At 46.0% G+C, this 25,242-nt stretch overlaps 1 protein-coding gene across 1 annotated transcript in view; it reads right to left on the reverse strand.

Moving 5' to 3' along the window:
* Positions 1-25,242, reverse strand: part of SH3PXD2A (SH3 and PX domains 2A) — a 266,448-nt gene that overhangs the window by 216,001 nt on the left and 25,205 nt on the right. The window contains exon 2 of the mRNA XM_082052261.1: positions 4,979-5,059. Coding sequence (XP_081908387.1) covers positions 4,979-5,059 — 81 coding nt within the window. The remainder of the gene's footprint in view (positions 1-4,978; positions 5,060-25,242) is intronic.

Below are 25,242 nucleotides of genomic sequence, written 5' to 3' on the forward strand. Positions count from 1 at the left end.
TGTGTGGAGAGACGGCAATCTGCCTACCTAACATTCCTGCCATGGCTCGGCGGGGACAGCGTTCACCTCTCATATGACCAGAAACACAACGTGGGATTATGGCACGCCACTAAAGCCAGATGCTGAGCTTTGCCTTGAAGAAAGCTGCATTTCACTACTGTGAGAAAGGATCCTTCCCCAGCTCTGCACATGGAGGCCCAGCCATCCTCATGGGAGCAACGGAGAGGCCGGCATCTGAATGTAGGGTTTGGTCCCTCTGCCGAGGCTTTGGTCCTGTTCATACTCTGACTGCAGGCACCGACAGGCATGAAATCAGACCAGAACACTTGGAGTCACTGGATAAAGCGTAGAAGATGAGCTGCTGGTGACCATGCTGCTGAAGCATGGTCACATTTTCCCTGCTTGGTTTGCTGGGGAGAGGGTTTCTCAGCAGGAAGGGGCAGCACACAACTGGGGTCATGACATCTATAAAAAGCCCAGGGTGGTACTGAGCAATGGGCAGGGTGAGGTGGGGAGTGGGGTAAGAGCCACCCTTCAAACGTGCTGGCTGCAAACATTGCTGTTGTTTCCCAGGCCAGCATGGCCATTGAGAGGGTGAACTGGCTGCATCCCCACACTTCTCCACCTTATGCTTTGGGTAATTACTGATGCACATACCCAAATTCAAATCCCCATCCTGCTCACAGCCTTTGACAGCACTTTCCAGCAAGAAAAACACAAGCCTTACACCTGTAGATGTCTTTTACTGCAGAGTGGAAATGTCAGGGGTTATCCCTGATATCCCAATAGATCAGTGTCCTTTCTCAGCATCTTTGGGAACAACAGGAGGGTTGCTGACCTGAACTACCAACTCAGGAGAGGACTCTCCTACCACCACCAGCAAATCCAACAGCGATGGTGAGAGACCTCAAATAGCACCCAGGAAATGTGCATGAATAAGCCACCAGCCTGCTGTGAGGGTCAGCACTAGCCACAGGAGATGTTCACATCACCCTCCCAGTGATGGGCACCTCACGCACCCCAGCTCTGCACATGAGCTGAGCAGCCAGGCACAGAGTGCATGAGAAAGCAGCACTTAAAATATTACAATAGGAAGTGGCTTTGACCCCACATGGTGCTCAGGAGCAAATGCCTCCCCAGGGTGACAGACAACAGATGATTGGACTTGACAAGCAATTTGTCGTAATGCTTTCATCTATGCAGAGATAATTCAATATTTTCAATCCTATTTACTGAAAAGTTGGCAACCACATGTATTCTGCTGCTATCATTTGACCCACGCTTAGTAGCAGATGCGACTTGGTTGCACAATTAAAAGATGCAGCAACACCCTGATTTAATTTAAGCACGTATTTATAGATCTCTAGCCCTCACTGAAGCAGCACAGGGCTGACACTTTGCTTGTTGCATTGGGTTCTGTTTGCTATACTTCTCACACCTTCCTGGGGCAAAGTCCAGCTTCCAAATCCCACAGTATGTCCAGTCTCACTGTCCTAGTTCTCATCTTGAAAACAGCCTGACTTCCAATTCAAGCATACGCACTGCTGAAATAACACAACCAAACACTTCTGAGGTTTGAATCCTTGGGACAGAGCAGCCTCTTACTGCCTGCAGTGCCTAAGAGGATTTGCTAGAAAGTGTTTAAAAAAACTCAGTATCCAATAATGCAAGGGCTCTGAAAACCACTGAGCCATTTCCCACAGAGACAGTCGTTTGGGGAAGCATGGGCTCATTTTTAAAGAAATATGAAATGGCAGTAGTGAAATTAATTATCTGTATTCCTCCCTCCTTGCCCAAGGGCAGCCCCCTGGGTTTCCCCATGGATCCTCTCCAGTGTCACTGTCAACACCAGGCATTGCAGTCCTGATTAAGCCGTTACAAGTCAGCCCTTGTTCCCCCACTTCCAGTCAAGAGCAAATGAGACACATGCAGGCTTAGGAAGCCCTGAAGTGCATCTCTGTGATGGACACAGTGGGATGAGTGGAGCTGGCAGAGACCTGCAGACTCCAGCTGTTTTGGACAGGAGTGGTACCTGTGAAATACCTGAGCATTATTCACTGAGCATTTGCTTGATTTCCTGCTGGGAAGGCCACATGGGGATAAGCAGGGACACTATCAAAGTCACATTATGCTAAGGTCACATTACCATGTGTGGTATTAGGTCACAAAACACAGGGCCAACCACTGCTAGGTCAGAAGTTGTAGCTTCCACCAAAAGCCTAGAAATCACAGGCCATTTCCTCATCTGGAATGAAGTGAGGGGGATCTAACGAGACTGCATTGATGCCCAAAAAGCAGATGGCACACCCAACAGCTACTACATGTTCCATGACCAAGAGCCAGGTTCAGCCACTTGAGAAATGTGAGCTGACATCCCATGTTGCTCCCCAGCTTTCATCATGAAAGGCTCTGCTCTGGGCTTTCTGTTAGAAACATCGCTCCTCCACTCAGGGAATCGTAGAGTGACCGAGAATCGCTGTCTGCAAGTCACGATACAGCCCGGCCTAGAGCCCTGCTACAGGCCAGTCATGGTTCAGACAGCAAACATAGGGAATCTTCCACTGATAAGCCCTGAAACAGCTGCTTTACAACATCAGGATGATTTTCCTATAAATGCTGCTAAGATCTCCCTGTTGCAGCTGCTTGAACCTGGAGAGACACTATAAGCAGGTCCACCCGATACAGGGAGCTATTAACTAAGCATTAAGCCCAAGCAATTGCAAGGAGCTGGAAAAGAGGCTGCAGAGTTTCTACAAAAAGTCATAGAATAGTTTGGGTTGGAAGGGACCTTTAAAGGTCATCTAGTTCAATCCCCCTGCAATGAAACTTTTCACTCCTGCTTACCCATGTGCTGTGGTAAAGCAACATTTGCTACTGAGCAAGAATCATTGCACATCAAGCCATGAGTTTCCCAAAATGCAAAGGTTTCCCAATGTGCCCTATCCTTTCATTTGTTTTTCCAACTCCTTTTGCTGGCTTCATTAGAGCTCTAAATACAACTTGCAATTCAAGACTCAATGCCCATTTCCCTTGCCTCACCTAGGAGATGCTCTGGCAGCATCAATAATAGCAAAAATATATAAATAAATAAAAATCACCTCTGGGAGTCTAAAATCACCTGACAGCAAGCCTGAGTACACAGAGCACTATCCCCATCCTACAGATGGGAAACTGAGGCACAGATCGTCACAGTGACAGGCTTACAGAGACACGACAAAACCACGGAGATCCCAGGTGAAGACCTTGGTTTTGGCAACTGTGCACCTCAAGCTGCAAGAGCTAGAGGCTGTTGGGGAGGGCTGTCACTGCTCACACAGTGGTGGCCCCGACAGAGATCCCTGGGAGGGAAAAGGGTTAAGGAAGGGAATTTTGTTACTTTCTTGTCGTATTTTCTCGTGGGGGGAGAAGCGTTGTGCAAGCGGGAGTTTTCCACTGGCGCTAGGCCCCCTTGCACTTATCAATGGGACCTTTCAGGACTCAGTCCCTGATTGAGACATCATTTCCTGTCCAACACACTAACCCCATTGATAACTCCGTGCTTGATGGGAACTTTTCAAACCTACCAGGAAAGGCCAGGAGACCCAGAAGAGCATATACATGAAAACAGAACTGGGCAAAAAGGAAAAGAAGAGAGAGAAAGAAACAGTTTTGACTACAATCCGCATGCTGACAACAAATGTTTGTGATTATGTGATTATCTTCAGCAGGTACATGAGACACAAAGAAGTGACTGACATACTCTTCACAGCAATGGGACTGGCAGACCAGGTGCTTCAGACCAGTAAGAAGTGGAGAGGGGCAGAAGAGGAAGCTTAAGAACAACCCTCTTTTGTCTTCCAGCCACACAGCAAACACAGAAATCAGGACTGGCCATAGAAATGGTCCCATTTTCCACCAGAAAAGCTAGGAGGTCATAACCAATATAGCTTGCAGAAAAGGCTAGAGAGGTCCAAGTACCAGAAATGACACAAAAATGTGGAGCAATAATGAAACTAGAACTCTTCAAGGTATCAGGTACCCAAGGGAAGAACCTTTTTTTCCCTAATTTATCATGGCAAACCAGCTCAATGTTATTTGCCAGGACACAGCCCAGCCAGCTGCATACAACCTTATATTGGCTGTGAGGACTCATTTGATATTCTAACCACAGCCCAGCTCCAACCACAAGCTCCAGCCCAAAATTGACATTTCCCTCAAAGTTCAGTAGTCTGTCAAACCACAGCTTTTGTCTCCACCTGTCTCCAAACAGAGATTTGATAACCCAGGCAGCTTTTGCTGCCTACAAAGGTATCAATGGATCTGGATTATTGCTAAGTAGGACAAGAGCCAGAAAATTCTCCCTCAACTTGCAGGTGCCACGGAGCAGCACCAGAAACGAAGCAGCTGATGTCCACGCTGAAACTTTGTAATCTGGACTTTTCTAGTTTCCTGGCTTCACACTTCAGCCAACAGCTACTCAGCAAGAAAGCTTTCGATGAAATCTAAATACACGAGCACAGAATACAGCAAGGGAACTGTGCAAAACTGCAAGAGCCAGGACACCAGCTGGCTGGGTAGGTGGGTAGGAGGAGGGTCTGGAAGGTTTCCACTACCATCTCCATTGCTGCACTGCTGTGGGAGTGTGCAAAAGCTCTGTTGTTTTCAGCAATTTGGGTAAGTAGTTTCTGGGGGCCCAAAATGTAGCTACTTTTCTGTTCTAAGTGCATCTCAAGTATTTAAAATTAGATTCCCTTTTCAATAGGAACCATTCATGAAAATGTCAGCTTTAAAAGTCTTCACAGTGCAAGTTACTCACTGTGAGCATACCACCCACTTATCTTATACCCTACAAGGACAGAGTCTGAAAAGTTTCAAGATCATGACATGTAACAGACCAAGCAAGCACAAAGCCCTATTTAAAGGCACAACTAACCCAGCTGGGAACATGACTAAAAGCATGAGTAAAAATAATACTTTATGTTAGACAAGACAGATTTACCTGCAGGTCAAAGAACTTGCTGTATCTCCGGTAGATGATTTGGGAAGTCAGGTCAGACCATGTTACATTGATGATATAGACCTGTTCAGGGAAAAGAAAGCACAAGTTACACTGGGTTCCGAAGCACAGGATATCTCCAAAGGCTGGACAGTCAGTAGAGGTAAATTCTGCATCTCATTGGCCACTCCTGCTCACAATGAGGAATATAATGCTGGGTGCAGGACTAGCCTAAATTAAAGCTGCTTCCCTGTTGCAGCCTTTAGCAGACATCTCAGGAGAGCACCCAGTGGTGTCCCAGCCATCTCCATCACCAGATTCCACTGATTTTGCTCTCCCTGGGACAAAAGCTTTAATCAAGTGATGACACATTTTCTTGTACACAGTAGCACACCCTGCTCTCTACCTCTACCACCCCTGAAGCAACAGCCCATCGTGGCTTGCTAATCTCCAACCCCATGCTCCAGGTTTCCTTGCATACAGAAATGTGATCATGGCCTTTCCCAGACAAGACATGGTTCCAGTTCAACAAGGAAATTCAAAGGGAACTCAGGTCCAGGTGGTTGTGGGATTACAGCTGTGCAACACAACCACTTACACACACCTGTATATGTGCAACAACCGCTCGACCCTACAGTACACAGCCCTTGCTGAGACACATCACTCCGCTCAGCACCTCTGGCACCTATCAGACTGATTCAAAGGTGATGTAAAGCAGGCCAGTGAGAGTGACAATGTTTTCTTACATCAGTAAAAACAGCAACACAAGCACAGAACAAGCCCAGGATTTCCCTTGTCCAGCCCTAGTCCATCCCCAAAACAGAAACACTGTTTTGCCGGAAACTCTGATAAAAAATTATTTGCACGCACATGCACACAACTATACATATTTATATACTACACAAGTGTTTCCTTTTGACCCTAGTACCTCCAAAACATTTTTAAAAAAAGGAAAAACTGAGCCATATTCTGCTTTCTTATACTCTGGCCTTCAGGCCAAATGCTTGCTCTGCTACATTGATGACAGATACACAACAAGACTTCAGCAAACACAGGATGGAGCAATCGAGGGTGACCACTGAGGGTGACTACGCAACACCAATGTAATGGAAATCGCAGCTAGGCCAGCTCCTGGGTCTTTAAAGCAATTTCCAGGTTTCACATATGGAGTGAGATAAGGATCTGGCAGAGGAAACAGGAACGCATCCCTCCTCCCTCAGCCCCAGCGCTGCAGCAGCAGCTCTTCCCTTTGCCATGGACACAGACATGAAGCTCTGTCTCCAGCAATGGGGGATGGATAAACATCACCCTCTTCTCCATCTCCCCCAGGACACTAGTCCATTTTCCAAGGTGCTGATGCGGAGTAATTGCCTCTGTCCTTTTAATGATAGAAGGTATTGCATGAAAACCCCTGGAGGGATGATGAAGAAAAGTTTTAGCAGTCCCTGGAAAAGCATTGTTAAGGGATTTTTCCCTTCTTCCTTCCTGGTAGGAGAGAGCTGTCATCTGATGTCCTGGAAACCATGGGGGTCCTACAGCCTCACTAGTCACTTCCCTCTCTCCTTGTTACAACCATGTTCAGCCCCCAAGGCAGTTTGTTCCCCGTCTCCTACACCCCAGTCTCATGGTGTTTAAGAACTGGACACGTTGAGCTGTTAAGGAGATCTGGGGCCTATCACAGAGAACTGAGGGACCAAGAGCCGGAATATGACTCAGTTAGTGTACCAAACCTATCTGCACCAGAGCAGAGACCATCAAAGCTGGCAAAGGAAAGGCTGCCCAGGGGTGAGAGCACAACTCTCAGCAAACCCAGGTTACTCCTCTGCTGCGTCTTATTTTTCTCCTCCAAAACCAAGCCACTCAACCTCCCTCCTGCAGTACCCTCATACACAAGGGTGACACCAGTACTGTCCTGCTTCATGAAGGGGAGATAAAACTGAGTAACAAAGATTTCAGGTCCCCTTTAAAGATCTTACCCCCGCAGACAAAGCAGGACTCAGAGCCTGGGAAGGAAGCTGCTGTTGCCAATTTTCAGGCCAGCCACACTATACTGAAGAATATTTTTCCATGTGTTTGTTGTGAAGAAAAAAAAAAAGTTTGTAGCTCCACTCTGAGCTAATTCACAACACAAATATTTCTACTCATTCTCTATCCAAGAGCTACTTTCAGATGGAAAACCCATTCGATTAAAAACAGATCACGACAGATGGGAGCTGAACGGAATCCAAGAGCAACTTCAGATACTGTAATTCTGGCCCCAGGTTCTCACAAAGGGGATGAGACAGGCATAGCAGAAACATATTGTAGATGCAAATAAAGATTATATTTTTCTTTTAATTATGCATCTTCTCTCCAGAAGCTAGAAACAAAACACATACACCACAGACATCCGGGCTTTTTGAATTTCATGGCAACTCAGGCTTCTCCATGCTACTTTTCAGAATCCACACAAACTGTGCATCCCTAGATTTTTAACAGCCTGCAAATCTCCTTGCTCAAGATCTATTCCAGACAGCAGTTAATCCTGCTTTAAGAGTTCAGCGTTGTTCAGTAGTGCCATGAGCAGCACAACGCCCCATCACAAAAAAGGAGCTGCATGCAAAGCGATGTTCTGGGCAAGAGGTTGGATGCGCTGGGCACAGGTGTAGGAGCAGGACCCCACTGCAGGGTGCAGATACGGTTCCAGCTCTGAAATCCAGGCTCTGTGAGAGCAAAGCTGACACTGACTTCAGTCAAGCAGGATTTTGCTGCACATTCAAAATCACAATTAAGTCTTTTTGAGTCCTAGGTCTCTTCAAGCTCAGCAAGTGATGAATCAAGTAGCATGCAGATGCACTGACTTCTGTTTCATGGGAAGATCATAGCAGGAGCAAGAAAAGCCTTTAATCATAACCCAGAACTCTGTGAAGCAAGAAACAAATGGGCTCAAAATCAGTAGGGTGGGATGTAAGTGCAAAATCTGAAATGGCTATTGATTTTCTTTGCTTGTTTGCATAAATCAAATTGCTTTTTGAAAGCCACCATTTAAAGTAATGGGGAATAACTGTTTGCCTGAACTCAGAAGAGATCTGTAAAATGACAGATTTTAAAAGCAAGGTCTAGTGGTTTCAAAAGCCTTAGATGTCACATTTCTCTCTCTCAGAGATCAGAGTTTGGTGATTATTTACTTCTGCTGCCTTAGCCGGACCCATAACCTTTTCACGAGCAGCAAACATTACATCAGCTCACCTCGCCATTTTTTTACTCAGATCTTAAAACGGGTCACTGTGAAAGCGATCAATGATATCCCTGGGGAGAATGAGAACAGCAGTCCTGGGGGAGCCCGAGGTCACGCACACGCAACGGGACAAGGATGCAGCAGGAAGTATCAGATAAATAGGGAGAGCCGTCCCACGCTCCAGTGCCCGGCATCGCCCTGGAGAGCTGCCTGCAGAGCCCAGGGAGCACTTTCCGTGGCATCTGACGGCTCCCCAAAACCAGCCACACGTGCCACTACCCAGCACACAGCTGGTCCTGCCCTCCAGAGAGTCCAGGGCCCTCAGAACGCTGCTGCTTGATAAACGGAGATAAAAATCAAAGCATCTTACATGTCTTGGAGCAAGCCATTCCCTGTGAGTACAGTGCTTTCCTACAGTCCATACACCCACAGAACTAAACTCTAATCGTGATTGCAAATTACAAATTAGTACAATAATTAATTACTTATGGTAAAAATATCTGCTTGGCATATCTGCCATGTTTATGACCATAAAGGAGTCAGAATGCAGCCGCTATTCAAATGTTTCACCTTAAAAATCCTTTAAAAAAAAAAAAGTCATCAGCAATAAATAATAATTTAAGTAGAAATTGCAAACAACTCACTGCACAAGCCCTGGTCACTTCAGTCAATACAAAATTTTAATTTTTAATTTCACAAATACTGTCTTTTTTTGGTCTACTATGTATTTTAAAATAAATCCTTCTCCAGAGAAACAAGAAGTGGGTCTGTACAAACTGGTGAATATTAATCAGGAACTGAGCTTGATAAGCAGCTTTTAGTATTCATGCTGCATGAAAGAGGGTGCAAAATGTCAGGGGGATTTTATCAGCTGCTAATTATTGTTTAATTTCAGCTCTAGGAAACTTCAATTTTACCTGCCACAGAGCAGGAAATTTATTGCAAACTGAAGTTATTGCTCTCGTTTTACTGCCTACACCAAGTGATGAGGAGAGATGACTTCCTACTACAAAAAGCATTCACTTAAATGTCATTGGGCATGGCTTTATCATTGAATGTCTTGTTTTCGATGGAAAATATCCAGTTCCAGCTGGCACAAACCCCAGAGGTAAAGAATTCAGGTTATTCTCATGTGACTCATTTTTCAAATGGCTTTTTAGAGGCTAATGTTTTGTTTTCTAGAGCCAGATGAGCTGAAGTGGAAGATACCTGCCTGAAATGAGCAGTCTCTTGAGACCAAGATAAGAACATCCACAAACACAAGATCTGTTGGCAAAGACAACATTGCACAGCAGAGACTAGAAATACGCCTGCACCCATATGAGAGGGTGCTGTTAACCTTTAATACATAATTACAGTAAATACCAGCTATTAAGAAAGTTTTATGAATGCAAAAAATAACACTATGGTGCACTTTGTATGCAGATACCATCACAATAGCCCCTTTTATCCTGGAGAACATCAGTTTCTTCAAAGTCTTGTATTAAAGCGTGGGATGTCTGTCCTCCAGTGAATTATGCTTGAGGTGTAAAACACACCGCTTCTCCCCCATATTCAGATGCTATCACGGCATGTGAGCTGGAAACTTTCTACCAGCACTGCTCAGCACGTGAACGCTCCCTGGTCCACTTCCACGCAAAGTCAGCCTGACTCCCACGAGGCTTCCAGAGATTTCAACTGGTTCACCTACCTGGTGGAGTTTACATTAAAACAGCTCAAACTGCACCAGCCCTTCACAAAGTCAACATACACCTGTGCCCTAAATTACCAGAGTACAGGCACTTCACCAGCTTACTGTTTGCATAACCCTTTTAATGTCAAAGATGTTCTGATGAGTACAAATCAGTACTGGTACAGACCCAGATTTGAAGTGATAACTCGAGACGGCACTTTCGGCACCCATGAGGCTGAAGCAGCAAAGCTGCTCGCCTCTCAGAAATGGTATGGTTGATTCATGTACCTTCTTCCATCCCACAAGACACTGGCACCACTAGCCAGAGTTTCCCCAGGGTGAGGGTCCCCAGTGTCCTCCATACAAGAGCCAGCATGGCAACAGAGAGAGTAAAATGCCCCAGGAATAAGCATGGAGAACGTAAGCCCTCCTCCCGCACACATCACTTGTGCCTTGCCTTGGATCACATTTGACTCTGGGTCCAGAAGACACAGCATGGGCTCCTTGCCCAGCTCACCAGCATCCAGAAGGCCCTGAAAAGCACTGTGAGACCTGGGAAATTCCCAAAGAGATGAAGTCAGACCCTCAGCCCCAAGCCCATGTCGAGTTTACCACCGGTGCCACACTATGATGTCACCTTTCAGCACAATGGTCTCCGAGGAACCACAGCTCAGCCGGGGCAGGGCCAAGGAAGAGCTATTTTCAACCCCAGTCTGGAGCTGTTCTCAACCCAGGAATTTGAAGACAGAGCTGAGAAACAGAGATTAGACTCAGAAGAAATATGAAACTCAAGCAGCCCCAAACAGGAAAGCTGCTTGTGGGGTGGTTCTGCCGTGGCAGGGTGCCCTAGAGCAGTCCCGAGCATGGGGGCTGACACAGGCTGCACGCAGGTGCGGGGCGTCTGGCTTTTTCATGAAGCAGATGCGGTTTCATGGCCATCCTTCTACCCGGCTCACATTTCCATTACCAACAGAGGAAATGTAACTGAGAAAAAGCCAAAACGACCCACGGGTCTCACGGACAAATGCGGCACGTACCTAAGTCTTGGAAGCAAAGCAAAGTTACAGTATGCTGGGAAGGAAAAAATTAAACAGACCCAATGTTCACCAGTTCCCATCTGTGAGCAGCCACCACACAGGCAATTTAAGCAGGACACAGCAATTCCAGTTTGCATCACAATTTGCAAGCTAATTTACAGTCTAATTAAACATAAGAGAGCGGAAAGGAAAGAAGGGATAGAAGAGTTTTCCTTCCTTCACTGTTTTCTTTTGTGGATCTTGTTTCAGCTCTGAACAGCAATGCAAGAGGATTAATGCTGCTTCTCTTTTCAGCCATATCACATCAAATCTGTTCTGTGTACAAGAAAAATAAACTAATTCCTAGCTCTGAATACAGCCATACTCTGAGATTCAGTTCTAGTTTAGAAAGCCCCACCACTACTGCATCCCATATGGGCACAGACCTTCCTCCTGCTGGAGAATTAACCAGGATGAAATCCACTTCTCTTTGCCAAATCCCAGTACTTAAACACAAATGAGAATAGCAAACAACTGCCTCAAGGCAGCCAGCAGACATCCCTGGGAACACAGGAAGAGGAGCTCATGTGAGGATGGAGGCACCTGGGTAGATGTTTTTGCTGGTTTCCCAGCTTTAGAGGGTACAGACCAGACAAGTCAGAGTTGTGTCTGAATGACGAATTCAGCTCATCATGTTTACACAGGCAGGGTAAGACGATACTCAGCCTCCCATATTTTTCTCATACATTGATGAGGTTTCAAAGCCCATGGTTCAAATTTCTATTTAGTTTCATCTTCATTCCTCAAGTTTTTAGCATTTGCTAACTTCAGTTCTTAAGCACTGACTTCAGGCCTTCCCCACACCTTCCTGCTAAGAAATTCCACAAAACCAAAGCAATAAGCCAAGGGGGGAAAAACCTCCTGGCTGCATTTCTTTGCACGGTTATTTGCATGGCTATGAGAGGCATAAAAAGGCAAAAAGTAGAATTTGCACCCATGATTTGCCACAAGAACTTGACCAGAGAGCTGCAGAACTGGAATGGCTGGGAGCCCAGTGGCTTGGTTGCAAACCACCTCCAAGCCTCTTGTCAGGCTTGTCTGATGACTTCATTTAACTTCGTTCTTAGGCGTGTGTGAGCAGAGCATGATGTGTCTAACTCTTGCAGACATGCAATATCTGTGTTGCATTAGCAGGGCTTTGTTTGTTTTTTAACTGATATCCTGGGTCACGTCAAAGACCTGTCAAGGCTCCTATCTTATCTCCAACATATCCAATAACTGCAGCTTACAGAAAGGGAATAAGAAACAGGCCTAGTATAGCATGATCGCTTCCCTGCTACCACCTCCCAGCTTTGGGAAGCAGAATAGCAGCTTCCCTGCCAGGGAAGAGCAGACAAGAGGAGCGGACAACATCCACCCTTTAGATTTACCTCCATGCATGAGGGAGACAGAGGATCTGTGCAGAGTACAGCATAGACTCTTATTTCTGTTTCCCATTTCTATCCACCTGCATTTACTTTCCATGTGTGATGGAACTATTTGTGAAGCAGAATAACCGCTGAACTGAGTTTCTGCCATTTAAGAGATGACAGACAATTAGAAAACACACCATGTAAGTCTATGGAGCATTAGAACACTAGAGTGAAAAACATAAAATGGAAACATGAACATACAGGCTCTCTGTGAAACTTGGCTCCCTCGTGGCCTTTTCGAATACCCTACCTGGGTCTGAAAGAGGCTGTCTGCGGCAAGCAACCTAAAATAATCCAGCTTCACTTGAAGGGAAAAAGTTTGCATCTTACTGCCTCTTAAATCTGGATGCCACCTGAATTATAAATTATTTTAATGCAGTTCTTGTGCCTTTCTCCCCAGCAGGTGGCTGGTGTTTCATGAGGACCCCAACATATAAGAATGTCTTGATAGAAGAAGAGAAACTCTGTTCAAAAGAAGAAAGAACTGGGGAAAGCAACAATCAACAGACAAGAGAGACTCTTGAATTTCAAGTCCTTCAGGTAAGTTTCACTGAAAGACTTTGAAAACAAAAAAATGCATCCATTTCACCAAATTGCTTTTGAAACTGATTTGTTCTGAAAAGAAGCATATCATCCCTGAAGAGTATGGCTCAATGTAGAAGTCCTCAGTGCCAGTGCTGGATGTGGAAGCGAGGTGGAGGTCCCTCTAGCCAGTCACTTATCTCTTACAGACGCTGTGTTGGTTGCAGGTAAAAGTCAGACACAAAGGGAAAATGGCTTTTTCAAAAAAATATATTTCGAAAATGAAGACAATTTCATTCCCCTGCCTTTATTCTCTACACAGGAACAGAGCTTAAAAACTGGCTCAAAACTGGCTTCATCCTGCTTCTGCTCAAATTAAAATTAATAGGAAAGTATTGAGGCCAGCTATGATCTCCTTTAAAATCTCTCTGTAGTTTATAACACATCTTTCTAGCTTCAGCTGTAAGAGATCATTCTGCTGTCTGGTCAGCGCTGACACCATTTAGATGAGGGAAATGTTTATCAATTAAATCAGTCCCAGACCAAATGGGTGCAACCTGCATCTGGTTTTTACCGCAATTATGGGGTCATCAGACCCATGGAAGCCAATAGGGAGAGTTTCATTCCCTTCATGGTGCTGGGATTGCTAAAATTTCAGAAGGATGCTGCCAGATCAGAGAAACTTAAGAGAGAAGCAGCTGAACGGATTTCTGGCACAAGAGGAATTGACTTGGGGGATGTTCAAAATAGGAAGAGTAGAGCTCTGCTCATATTTAAGGCAAAGAGATTTTTGTCATCGAGTGCCCTGGGGCCAGGGATACAGGAATAGCTCGGTCAATTGAGAACTAATGAGAAGCTACTTGCTACGGCGTTAAATGCATCAAGATTGATGAGATATGGAAAGAGAAAATAGGATCTGGAAATCACTGTTTTCCAGTTAACACCAAATCTCACACATCTTTGCACATACTGATGCCTGTGGGAGATCTCTACAAGTACCTTTCTTTCTGCTCCGACAACAAGGGCCCATCTACACTGTACCAGCAAGGCTAGACTGATGTATTTTACCAATTATGGAGGACATACATAGTGTTAAAGCATACATGGCCTATAGAAAACAGAGCACACCCTGACATTGCTGGCCCTGTTTCATGTACGGGCACAGAGCAGGTTTTACACTCTGTGGGTATGTAGCCTTACTTACAGAAATGACAAAAATGCCCTGTGCAGTCAGCCTGATAGTTGCAAAGAGGTGTTGCTAAAATCCAACCTCCTTTTTGGCTTCTCCTGTTAGGGACTCCTGCTCTGCACCAACACTTGCATGCAGTTTATATTAGCATGGAAATCTTTCGGCTTTGATTTGTAACCTTACATATGACCCCCAGATGCAGTGTTGGAAAAGCAAAGCAAGGGCCTGGGAAAGGGAGCAAAACTCCTCCAGGCCCTTCCAGAACAATGACAAAGCTCTGGGACATTCTTAGTCCAAATAATGGAAATTCTCCTGGGATTTTGCCATAGAATAGTGGGATATTTTTTTTCCTTCTCATTTTGAGTAGAGGGAAACAGAAAGTTCATGTAAACCAAGAGACCCTCAGATTCACAAAGCCAGACCTGAGGGGTACGGTGCTTTAGGTGTGATCTGCAATCCCTGACAAAACAAACAAAACAACAACCACTCTTCTCATTTCTATAGAGTTTGTGCAACTGCTTTTATCATGCACGACTGAAGGATAAAACCTGAGGTAAAATCAACTGGATCAACCAGCAAAGCATCACAGAACTACCAGCGTAGTGTGCTGACAGGTATTTGCATTTTAATTATAAAATGCTAGAAGAGTGACTGAAAAAACAGACTTAACCTCAAAATGGGAACACTATTCAAGAAGCAATACTGTCTGTATGACCATACACACATAAGACCAAATATACTTGTTCTCTACAGGACAATACTAACAATGTGAAACCAATTTTAGGGAAGAAGGGAACAAAACTCCACAACCTCAGAAAGACGCAATGCAGATGTCATTGGAAAAATATCTTTCACCGCAGTGACCTTTGATTTCAGGCTTAGGAGAAATCCAAATTTCTTGTCGGAAGAAGAGTGAAAGAAGAAAATGATTTTGTGTCCTAATCTTACAAAGAATGCCTGAATTTCACTGTGAAATGCCAAAAGGAGGCAAACGTGAAGAACCCTCCTTATGCCCCCCAGAGCTTTTCTGGCCCAGGCAGGAAAACTGAAACAAAAGTCCTGTGCAGAACAGATTTTTCCCTGTCGGGGCACAGCACTGAATTAAACACAAAATTACCTCCTTCCTTTGGAACTTCAGGGTTTGCAAGAAGATACCCTGCCAAACCCTCGCACCCTCAATCACTGCCTCTTTGCTAAGTTGAACTATTGTCTCTGCCCTTTCCTTCCCTCCTACTCTTCTTGCAATCATCCTCCTTTTCCCTCCTTTTCCCACGCTTGGCTTCCTGCCTTCTCACTTGCAGGAACACCCTCTCCCACCCCAGACGCACAGGACTATCACAGACAGCGTAAACCCATCCCTCTCCGGCTCTGCAAGTTGCAGCCTGGGCCACACACAGGCAGAGACACAGACAGCTGTCCTCACCAGCTTCCAGATCATGGTTTTTTGGCACACTGGGCTGCAGGTTCTGCGGATGGGTGAGCTTTGCCCTGCCCTCCTGGGGTAGAAGGATATGGAAGAGATGCTTTTTCAGCCTAGAGCAATATTGCACTTTGGGCATTTCTGCTCAAAACATCACTCCCCCTTTAAAACCTGCAAATATAGGGATCCTGCGGTAGAAAAATATATTTAACTGCTGGGCACAGGGAGAGCTGCTGGACAGGACAGTCATACTGTCTAACGTTGTGTCCCAGCTAAGGATTTGGAAGATGAGTCTCCAGACTGTACTGCAGCCAGAGGAGAAAGTCCCCAAGTTGTGCTACTGACCTGCCCTGCCCACTTCTCCCTGGTGTGCAGAGGGTGCAAAGGAAACGGGCCTCTAAAGGGATGTACATCTGGGGATGTTGATGTCATCAGCAGCTGTAACTATTCTGCCAAAGGACATGATCATGAAAGCAGCTCCCATCCTCATTCCTTCGCTGCCATTGCCACTGGCACAAGGCATTGCCTTAGCTCCCTAATGTAAGCTTGGACCCCTTCGGTGCAGGGGAGAACATCATCCCCAGAGATTTTCAGTCACCCTGGCCTGGGCTTTGTCACTCACGCAGCTTCCCTCCGTGACAAACTCCACATCTCCTCTGGAGATATGTGCTGCTGTTTGGCAATGAACTTTCTGTCAGAGCTGCCAGGGGTGGCAGTGATGGTGACCACACTAATTCCTTCTCGTTTACCTATCCCAACCCAGCCACAAGCCACACATACCCCAGGAGTTACTAATTTTTGGAAGGAAGAGTCTGTGGCTCCAAGTCAGCATGTGTCACCTTAGAAATAAGCCTTTTAGGGCCATGCCTATATTATATGTTCTCTCAAAACCAGTAATAAAATATGAATCAGCAAAATGACTGTATGCATTTACATTTCTGTCAAATTCAGGGTTTACAGTACCTTGGAACAATAAACAAACCTCTTCCTTTCAATCCCCAAGCCTGAATATTCTCCCACTATTAGCCACTTAAAGGGAATGACTGATGTTCCATAGAGAGAAACTATCACATTTGCTTAAGTGACCACCCAAAGTCCAGCAAAATTACTGTCTGTAACAGCAGGCTTTCAAGAACTAACACAGCTGTTCTCGACACATACAGCACCTGGAGACAGCAGGAATTCAACAGGCAGGATTTGGGAAAAAAGTCCCAGTTTTATGTATCCCAAAGTCAGGATCTCAAACTAGTCAAAGTTACTCATCTCAGATCCTTCTCTAGGTACACGGCTAGGGTAGACATCCATCTCTGGAGGTGCTCCTTCCTCTGTCTGCAGGAGGATCCTATGCTAGACAGACATCTAATGTCTGGGAGGGTGAAGTCATGGTAGATGTACGGTAATGAAAGATATACATGGTGCAGAGATGCCCAAACGGGCACTAAGCTGTGTCTCTCCTCCACAATGCAGCACCACCACTCCACGATGGTCCATGAAGCAGAGTGGCTGGGTCAGCCCCACCCACTCTGAGCAGCCCCATGTCTTTGCAGGCCACGTTAGCCCCACAGCACAGCATCACTAGGATCCAGCTGCTCTGCTTGATGGGACCTCTGAACCAGTCCCACCATACACCTCAGCCACTGGGTCAAACTGCTAGCAATATAATGCTTCCAAGTGCCAGATCCTTTTAAAAATGAGGATTTTACTTCAGTTCTCATTCAGAGGATTCAAAATTCTTAAGATGGGTCCCCAGAGTAATTTTAAATTCAAATTGATGAAGCGCTAACACAGGAAAGAGCTGGAGGCACCACTATAATTTACCATGAAGCAGATATGCAAAGATAATAACCCCAACAGCAGGCCAGGCCTGAGTGCCAGTGCACCACAAGGGCCTGTGCAGGCACTGTATGGATCAAAGTCAGCTCGTGCATTAGTGACCTTGGACAGGCAGTAATCTGCGCTTCTGGAGCCTGGGAAGAGGACCGGCATTTTTAAGAGATGTTTCCTCTTTGACTTGGCTTGGCTGCTGGCTTCAGGGCTGTGCTCTCGACATGCAACTGCTTTGCCAACACACCCCCAGGCACAAGAATATGATGGGGCTGATGGGTTGGACAGTCAGTTGGGCTGAAGGGCACAGAACCATTCTGCCACCTCACAGGTGTCCTGGCAGATAGAAAAATGAGCAACAACTTTTTTCCCATCCAAGAGCAGCAAATGGCTTACTCCATCCTTGAAGGATACAGCTCACTGCAGGACAAATGCACCTCCTGCCAAGCATTTCGTTAATAATGATCTGAAAATCCTTTCCCTAAGTGTTTGCTCTTACAGAGCAGATTTAAAGCAGAAGACTAAGATAAAAGATGGACGTACTCAACAGCTTTTTGACCTGTTTCAGGTTTCAAACCTTGCTTGCTGCTCCCAGACACCAACCCTACTGTCCCAAATGCTTCCAGCAGGAGAAAACAGTGCAGACACAACAGAGCAATGTGCAGCTTCTGTAGTACCTAAAATGCCCTTGTTTTTGATCTGCTTATCAGGTAAGGGAAGATATACTTAAGTCAGCTTGGGTTAGGGAGATGCCAGGCCTGTCCCTAACAGCCACAGCTTTGGCTGCCAAAAGGAAAGATGGAATAAATTGCAGCAGAGGGAGAGCCAAGCCCTGCAGCCATCCCTGCTTGAGGGCTGAGCCGGCCAGGGGGCAAGCTGAGTTGAAATCATTCACGTGTGCAGGGCATGAAGCAGTCGGCTGAATGCCACGAAACGCATGAGGTGTGAATTACAGCACCATAGCTCACGCCCTGAAGTGTCTTATTGCAAAACGGCTGAGGGCAGAACTCGGATTTTTTTTCAGTGTTGCAATTCCCCTGCCTCTTTTTCTTTTTCAGCAACCGACCTTTGAGTAAAGATGCATGCAAAGAGGATCAAATCTCACCCTCCTCAGCCCTGCAAAACATGAGGAAAATTATCAGGGCTTGGCCCACAGTGCCTTTTCTTAAGGCTTCAATAACACTAATGCTCTAATGCTCTTCAAATATAAACCACTTGCTGCCTTGGAACAACACAAAGATGAATGCAAAATCATCAGATTCATGGACAGGTGCTATCAGCTGGCTCTACTACAAGCCACAGCATCCCATGCTCCAGCAGAGCATTCCCTTCCCACCCCTCTCCATGCACAGCTCTGCACCAGGACCTGAGGGTTGCCACAGAAATCAAGGCAAGGTGCAAAGGAAGGTCTCTGGGTCAATCCCCACAATCGCCACGGGCCAAACCCTGTTTGCAACCTGCTGACATGAGCTGGCTCTCCACCAGGAATCCCCAGGTAAAAACAAACCCTTGCTCACACACCAATAGATGATACAGACTGTTAAACGAGTGGGGCTGCCCTCAGTGGCCACTTGCTCCAGGATTTGCCATGGTCTGTCTCAGGTAGAAAAACAGACTTGCTGGACATCCCCTGGGCACAGCAATGGGGCAACTCATCACTCGGATGGCTTTCAAAGCAAAACATAAGAAATGAAATCTGGAGCAGGGATCTACTCCTAGGTCAACCAAATCCCACTGGAAGCAGCAAGCAGGGAGGAAGCCTCCCACTAGACACACCAAACCCTGACACAGCCACCATAGCTGTGCTCATAGGAGACAACAGACAAAAGGAAAGCAGCACTTCTTTGCTGACTTTCATCCTGCAACTGTCAAAGTCTTTGTCACTTTGTCCAAAGTACATCCTCTAGACTTGTACAACTGTTGATTAGTGGGCTCTGCTGAATATCTTAACTCTTGGTGACTATCATTCTTCCACCATAATTTTGGGCTTTCCCAAAAACAGACCCATGCAGTTGGTCTACAATGCTGACCAAGCATGACCATGCTCTTCCAACCTTGCAGAGGTAAGCAGAAACACTTCGGCCTGACATGTCCTTCTCTGGAGACATTCAAAACCCGTCTGGACACGTACCTGTGCAATCTGCTCTAGGTGTACCTGCTTTAGCAGGTGGGCTGGACTAGATGATCTCCAGAGGTCTCTTCCAACCCTAACCATTCTGTGATTCTGTGATCTCCCCAACTCCAGCACACATTAATTGCTCCAATACCCTCATTTCACACATCAGTTACATCTTGCCAGCTTTCAGATGGGGATGACGACTGAATCCTGTCCAGAATGGCTCACTTCTTGCCACAGCTGCAGCAGTCTACACACATTTCCATCCATTTCTAAACCTCCCTATCTATGGATGCCACATTGCCAGGTGTACAGCCTGGGAGGGCTCTGAAGCAGCCCCTCCATGGTGGCAAGAAAGCCAGGTCACAATCGCAGTCACTCAGCAGCCAGGACTCCTTTGAGAGACTGCCATGTGGCTTTGGTCTCTCAGCTGCACTGCCTCTTGCAACCACAAAGAGCCAGTCAGCCAGCATGTCACCAACTCTACAAGTCAGCAAATCACTAGCACAGTGAGATTTCATGCATGCAAAAATACAGAAAACAGAAAAATGTCACACCTCTTCTAGCTGACTAACCCCATTTCTGTCCTGTGGATTTAGGGAGCAAGACAGGAGAAAGAGGCTGAAGGTTTCTTCAAGAGTTCAGAGAAATCCCATCTATGGGAGAGGGAGACCAGTTCCCATCTGTAGACCTGGCCACTCAATAGGTCCAACAGCCCAATTGGAAAAACCTGACAGGCCAACTGGAGACCCAGCTGCCTTCTCACTGACATGGGAGCCCTCCCGAGCTCAAAAACTGACTCCAAAACACCACTGAACTGCAAATCTCCTTGGCAGGGCAAATTATCGAAGCATGATTTGAAAGCTCTGAAGCTCTGAGCTCTGAAGCTAGGGAGCTCAGCCAACTGCTGCATCTGGCCACAATATTGAGAGTCAATCTCCCAGTTAATAAACTCAGACCCTATCGAGGTGTGACATTTAAAAAACAATCCAAATAATATCCCAGCCATGTCACTTTATTCTTTTTCCCCCAGAAAGGACTTTTGGCATGCAAGGTTTGGGTTTTCCCTCATCCCAGGGAAACCAGCAGCAACATTTTCCAAATGTCTCTGTTCCCTAATGAGGGAGTGGAAGGGATGTAGTCACTTCATGTATGGCTCCTAACATTTTTCCAACCAGCTGGACTCCCATTCCCTTTTATTCTCCCCTGTCTCACAGAGAAACACAGTTGCTACCATCAGCCTGTAGCTGGGGAGGGGAAGGGAATGCCATTCCTGTCACTGCTGCTCCAAAATCAGCAGCTGACAGTGTCAGACTGCCATGAACCTACAATCTCCTTTAGGAAGGTAAAACCATCTCTCCCATATTACATTTAAAACTCTCCAGGAACAAATGTCTCAGTCTGGACTTATCTAGCTATAGAAACTGTCTGTAGATCTGTTCCTAAACCTGACTTAAGCAGAGCTTCCTCCATGCCCAGGCTCTTGCATGTACCTTTATGACCACTTTAGAACAGCAATTTCAAGACTACTCTGGTAAAGCAAACATTGACTTCAGTTGCATGGTACGAGCGATGAAGCTCTCATTCTCCCAGCCTTTCTTCTGTACTAGCTGGCAACAAACATGGTAACAATGGAAAATATTTGTGCACCTTTCCCTGGTTTTAGGTTGACATGAGCTGAAATGTTCCAACTTTGTGTTCTTGTGATTTATCGAGCTGCCAGGGAGCCATCTTTTCCCCAAAAGGAACTGTGGAAATAGTCTTGGATACCTGTCATGTCTCCAGCAACCTTACCAAACTCCTCACCACAAAAGCAAGTAAGGCTCAGACCAACCCAAACAGCATCTAGACTTTAACACCTACCCTCAAGCGAGCACAGGGCCAAGGGCCATTGATGCCAGTGGGATGGATGTGAGGATGGGACACTGTGAGAGGCCCAATCTGAACTATAGCTGGGAAATATTACAGAATTGTTTTCCAAACATCAGACACAGCCTTAAAAAGAACCATAGCATTTCCAGAGAAAACCTGAATTTAAGCTACACCACTGAAATGGAGTAATGTTTGGAAGCTTCACTCCAAGAACCAGTACAACCACGTCACTGGCTCAAAGCCGAAGGGATAGCATCTGGAGGTGAGGGGGATGGGAGAGGCTTTTTCAAGAAGGGAGGGAAAACGCTTCAGGAAAAGCTCGTGCTTAGGTCTTGAAACTCATGAAACAAAGCGGTGAAACGCAGAGGGAATCCATAAGCAAACATCCCTCGGGAACACCAGCATCAGCACACACAGCTGTGAAAGGTAAACTTGATAGTGCCAGGCACAAGACAGAAGAAAAAAATGTTTTGGAGGCAAGAAATTTCTTCCAGGAAAAAAGAGCAAGATGGCTATAAAATAGTGCATTTTCATACCAAGTTTATTTCGAGCCTTGGGCTGCAGGCAGTGCTCTCCTACCGACTGCCAAACTGGCTACTGTGTTCCTCTTCACTCTGCAATGCTCACTTGATTGGCAAGATATTATTTTAGAGCTATAAAACCCTCCTGGAACGTACTCCCAATAAACTGAATTCCTTTTCTAACCGATCATTTTATTTGCCTAATTATTAGCAGCACTTGGAACAAATTAGATACCACAGGCAGACTCCACCAGGGTTCAGTCCCTGCCCAGCAGCTACTTATAGACTGTGCCATGAAGGACCAGGACTGAGGCCTCCAGTTCAGCTCCTTGTGTTGAGGCTGGGCAGCAGAACAAGCAGAAGGCTACTGGGAACGTGCTGGGGAGCTGCCTACTGCAGGGCATGATGTATTCCCAAGGTTAATAACATCTGCCACAACTTCTATATCCTGCACTGGCCTAGAAAAAAAGATGGGTCCTTTCCTCGAAGGAGTAGTAGGTCATATCTATCCATTTCAACACAGGCAAGCATGCTCTTACAGGGTGCAGTGTCTCCCTGCAATGAAGAAGCTGCCCTTTGGCAGGAATGAGGCCAAGCAGTAGCTGCAATTTCCCTACACAAAGCAAACACAAAGTATATTTCCTGTATTTCTCTAGAAGGAACTGGGGGCATAATCTGGATGCAGTATTCATGAGACTAAACTGCTCTCCAGCCCATATGGAAGCATCACCGTAAGGGCAGGTCTAGTTAAACCCAGATAAAATCCATTCTAGAGGCACCACAGAGCAGAGATTAAAACTCTGAAGTCAGAGGACAGTTATTCACAGAAATGATGGGCAAACAGCTTTGTGAAGCAAGTATCAAGGGTACATTTATACTTAAATTAACTTTTCAGATAGCACTGAAATGAAACTAATATAGACCAATATTAAGAGGGCATAAAACGCAGCAGCATAGCCGCGCACCCCACTCAACCAAAGCTGCCCCTCCAAGCAGCGGAATATATTCACCAGGGCTTCTTCATGGCATATCTCTCTGGGATATAAAAAGACCGTTGACTTGTGTGACATGGGGGGACAGCAGCTCCAGTCACGCACAGGGATTTTTCTCTTAAAGCACTTCTCGTCTCCCTCCATGTGCAAGCATACAGACACACATGGTCTCCCAGCCCAGCGGGGATGAGATATCCCAGTATCAAATGCTTCAGCAAGTTCAAACACTAGTCACGTCTGACAGGGAGAGCAGCACAGGCTTCAGCATCACGGGGGAAGGAGGGCCTCCTCGGCCCCAATCCACCTCTCACTCCATCTCCTCTCCCATGAAGCCTGAGGTGGTATTTCCACAAAAGTCCTGTTTCCATATGCCCAGGTTTGAGGCCCAGGGCAAAGGCAATCCTGGGATGAACCTGCTCTGCACAATGTGCAGAGGGTAACAGAGATGTCCCCAGAACAAGGAACATGAGCTTTAAAATAATCTTATGGGGGGTGGGAAAAATGGACAATATCCTGAAGCATAAAACCACTTTAAGCACATTCATTTCGCAGTTGCTAGAATATAAGGCCAAGCCTTGGAGCTCTGCCAGCCAGTCAGTATTTTTACAACCGTGTCAAAGCACATGATAAAAACAAAAAGCTTAAGGGTCAGACTCAGTGCCAGGATTAGTAAGCAGGCTGAAGTGAATCGTGTGATACCAGGTCTGAACAGGATCCTCTGATCACAGGCACTTTTGTTTTTCATACAGACAGCAGTCATGCCTGAAACCCGTGTGCCAGATTCCTCCTTCAGCCCATTCAGGTGGGGAGGGCTTTGTGCAAAATCTCTAAACCCTCTCCACTAACAAGTACCAACAGAGTCTGCAGCTGTCTCAAGACATGTACATCACCCCGAGGAGGACACTGTCCAAGCCCTTCCCTCGTCACTATTTTGGTCACTTGGTGCAGACACTGCACCTACCAGGGCTGCTTTGGCAGCAGCAGAGTATTATCAAGTATCCTTGCATTAGGCACTATCCAGGGTATGACACCTGCAAGCACTAGGAGAAGTGTTCCTTTCAGGTTGACTTCAGGTTCTTACCAAGAGGGCTAAAGACAGATAGTTCATATTTATTCAGCACAAGGAATCAGTCAACTTGTGCCAGTGGATTTAGCAGAGGCAGCAACATCAGAGATTAAGAAAGACCTAAGGGTCCTTTCATGCTACTTCAGAAACTCTTTGATGAGAAAGGGCACCCATCACAGAGCAGGAGATCCCAATCTCAGCATCACCCAGGGAAACTGCCTTGGTGACCACTGGCAGCAGAGACACCCTGAGTGAGCCGCTTGGGAGCCCTGCACAGACTGTGGGTGCCTGCCCAAAAGCCAGCACGGTCCCTATAGGGTTACAAAATGCTTACACAGCTGGGATGCTGCTTGCTGCCACTGCTGCAGCCCAGAGCACAAAGGGTTTGCAGTAGCTCCAAGCTGAAATGCCTGGAATTAGAAGCCATCAGAGACACCTTCTCAACCCGCATGTATCAGCACTCTGTGACTGTCACCTTCATCCTGACAGGCAGGAGGCAGCAATGACGGGCACGTGAGCTGGGGGGAGGGATGGGGACACTGGTATCATGTCCCCTGCTGCCCAGAGGGAGCTGAACAGCTCCAGCAGGACATGGTGCCACCTCCTGTCATTGCATCCCCTTCTGCACAGCCACAGAGCCCAGGCGTCCCATGCAAACCTTACTTTCAGATAAATTTCTCTTTTATCCAAGGAGACAGGAGGCTTCCCTACCTAATAGTCTCCAAGAGTTCATTTTAATGGAAGATACCAGAGAGAAGCTTAAAGCTCAGGTTGTTTGTTTTAAATGCTGGATATTCCCTTTGCTTTGGTTATTTTGGCCATTGGTTAAGCTCCCTTTTATGTTACACATAGAGATAATTTCTTCTTTTCTATGGCAAGGTCGATCAAAACTGGGAGTAATTTCCTTCCAAAATATTTTTTAACTAAATAAAATGACTTATTTGTTGCATTCACTATTTTTCAACAGTGCTTTTAGTTTCCGCATAAGATCCAATGTTTTATTCCAGATGGTGTGAATTCAAATAAAAGCATTTTTCTACCTGTCTTTCAGCAGGTAAAAAATGTTCTTTTTCAAGGCATTAGTGCTGACTGAACATGAACTGCAATGAGCATTCTTCAGTTTGTATTATTTCACTAAAACAGAAGTTTAAAATGCACATTTTTTAGCCACAACAATTTTAACTGCAGACAGGAGTTCACCCACAACAGGAATTAAGGACAATTTGAGGACTATATTATGCACAAAGGGGGTTTTTGATAAGTAGATGTTACTGCAAACAATTTGGAAGTAACAGCAAAATTACAGCCGGAAAAAAGCACTGAGGGAGGGAATGACTGTGAGTAGGAGGAGAAAAAGCCTGCTCCCCC

Source organism: Streptopelia decaocto (assembly GCF_964273445.1).
Source record: "Streptopelia decaocto genome assembly, chromosome: 5".
NCBI lineage: Eukaryota > Metazoa > Chordata > Aves > Columbiformes > Columbidae > Streptopelia > Streptopelia decaocto.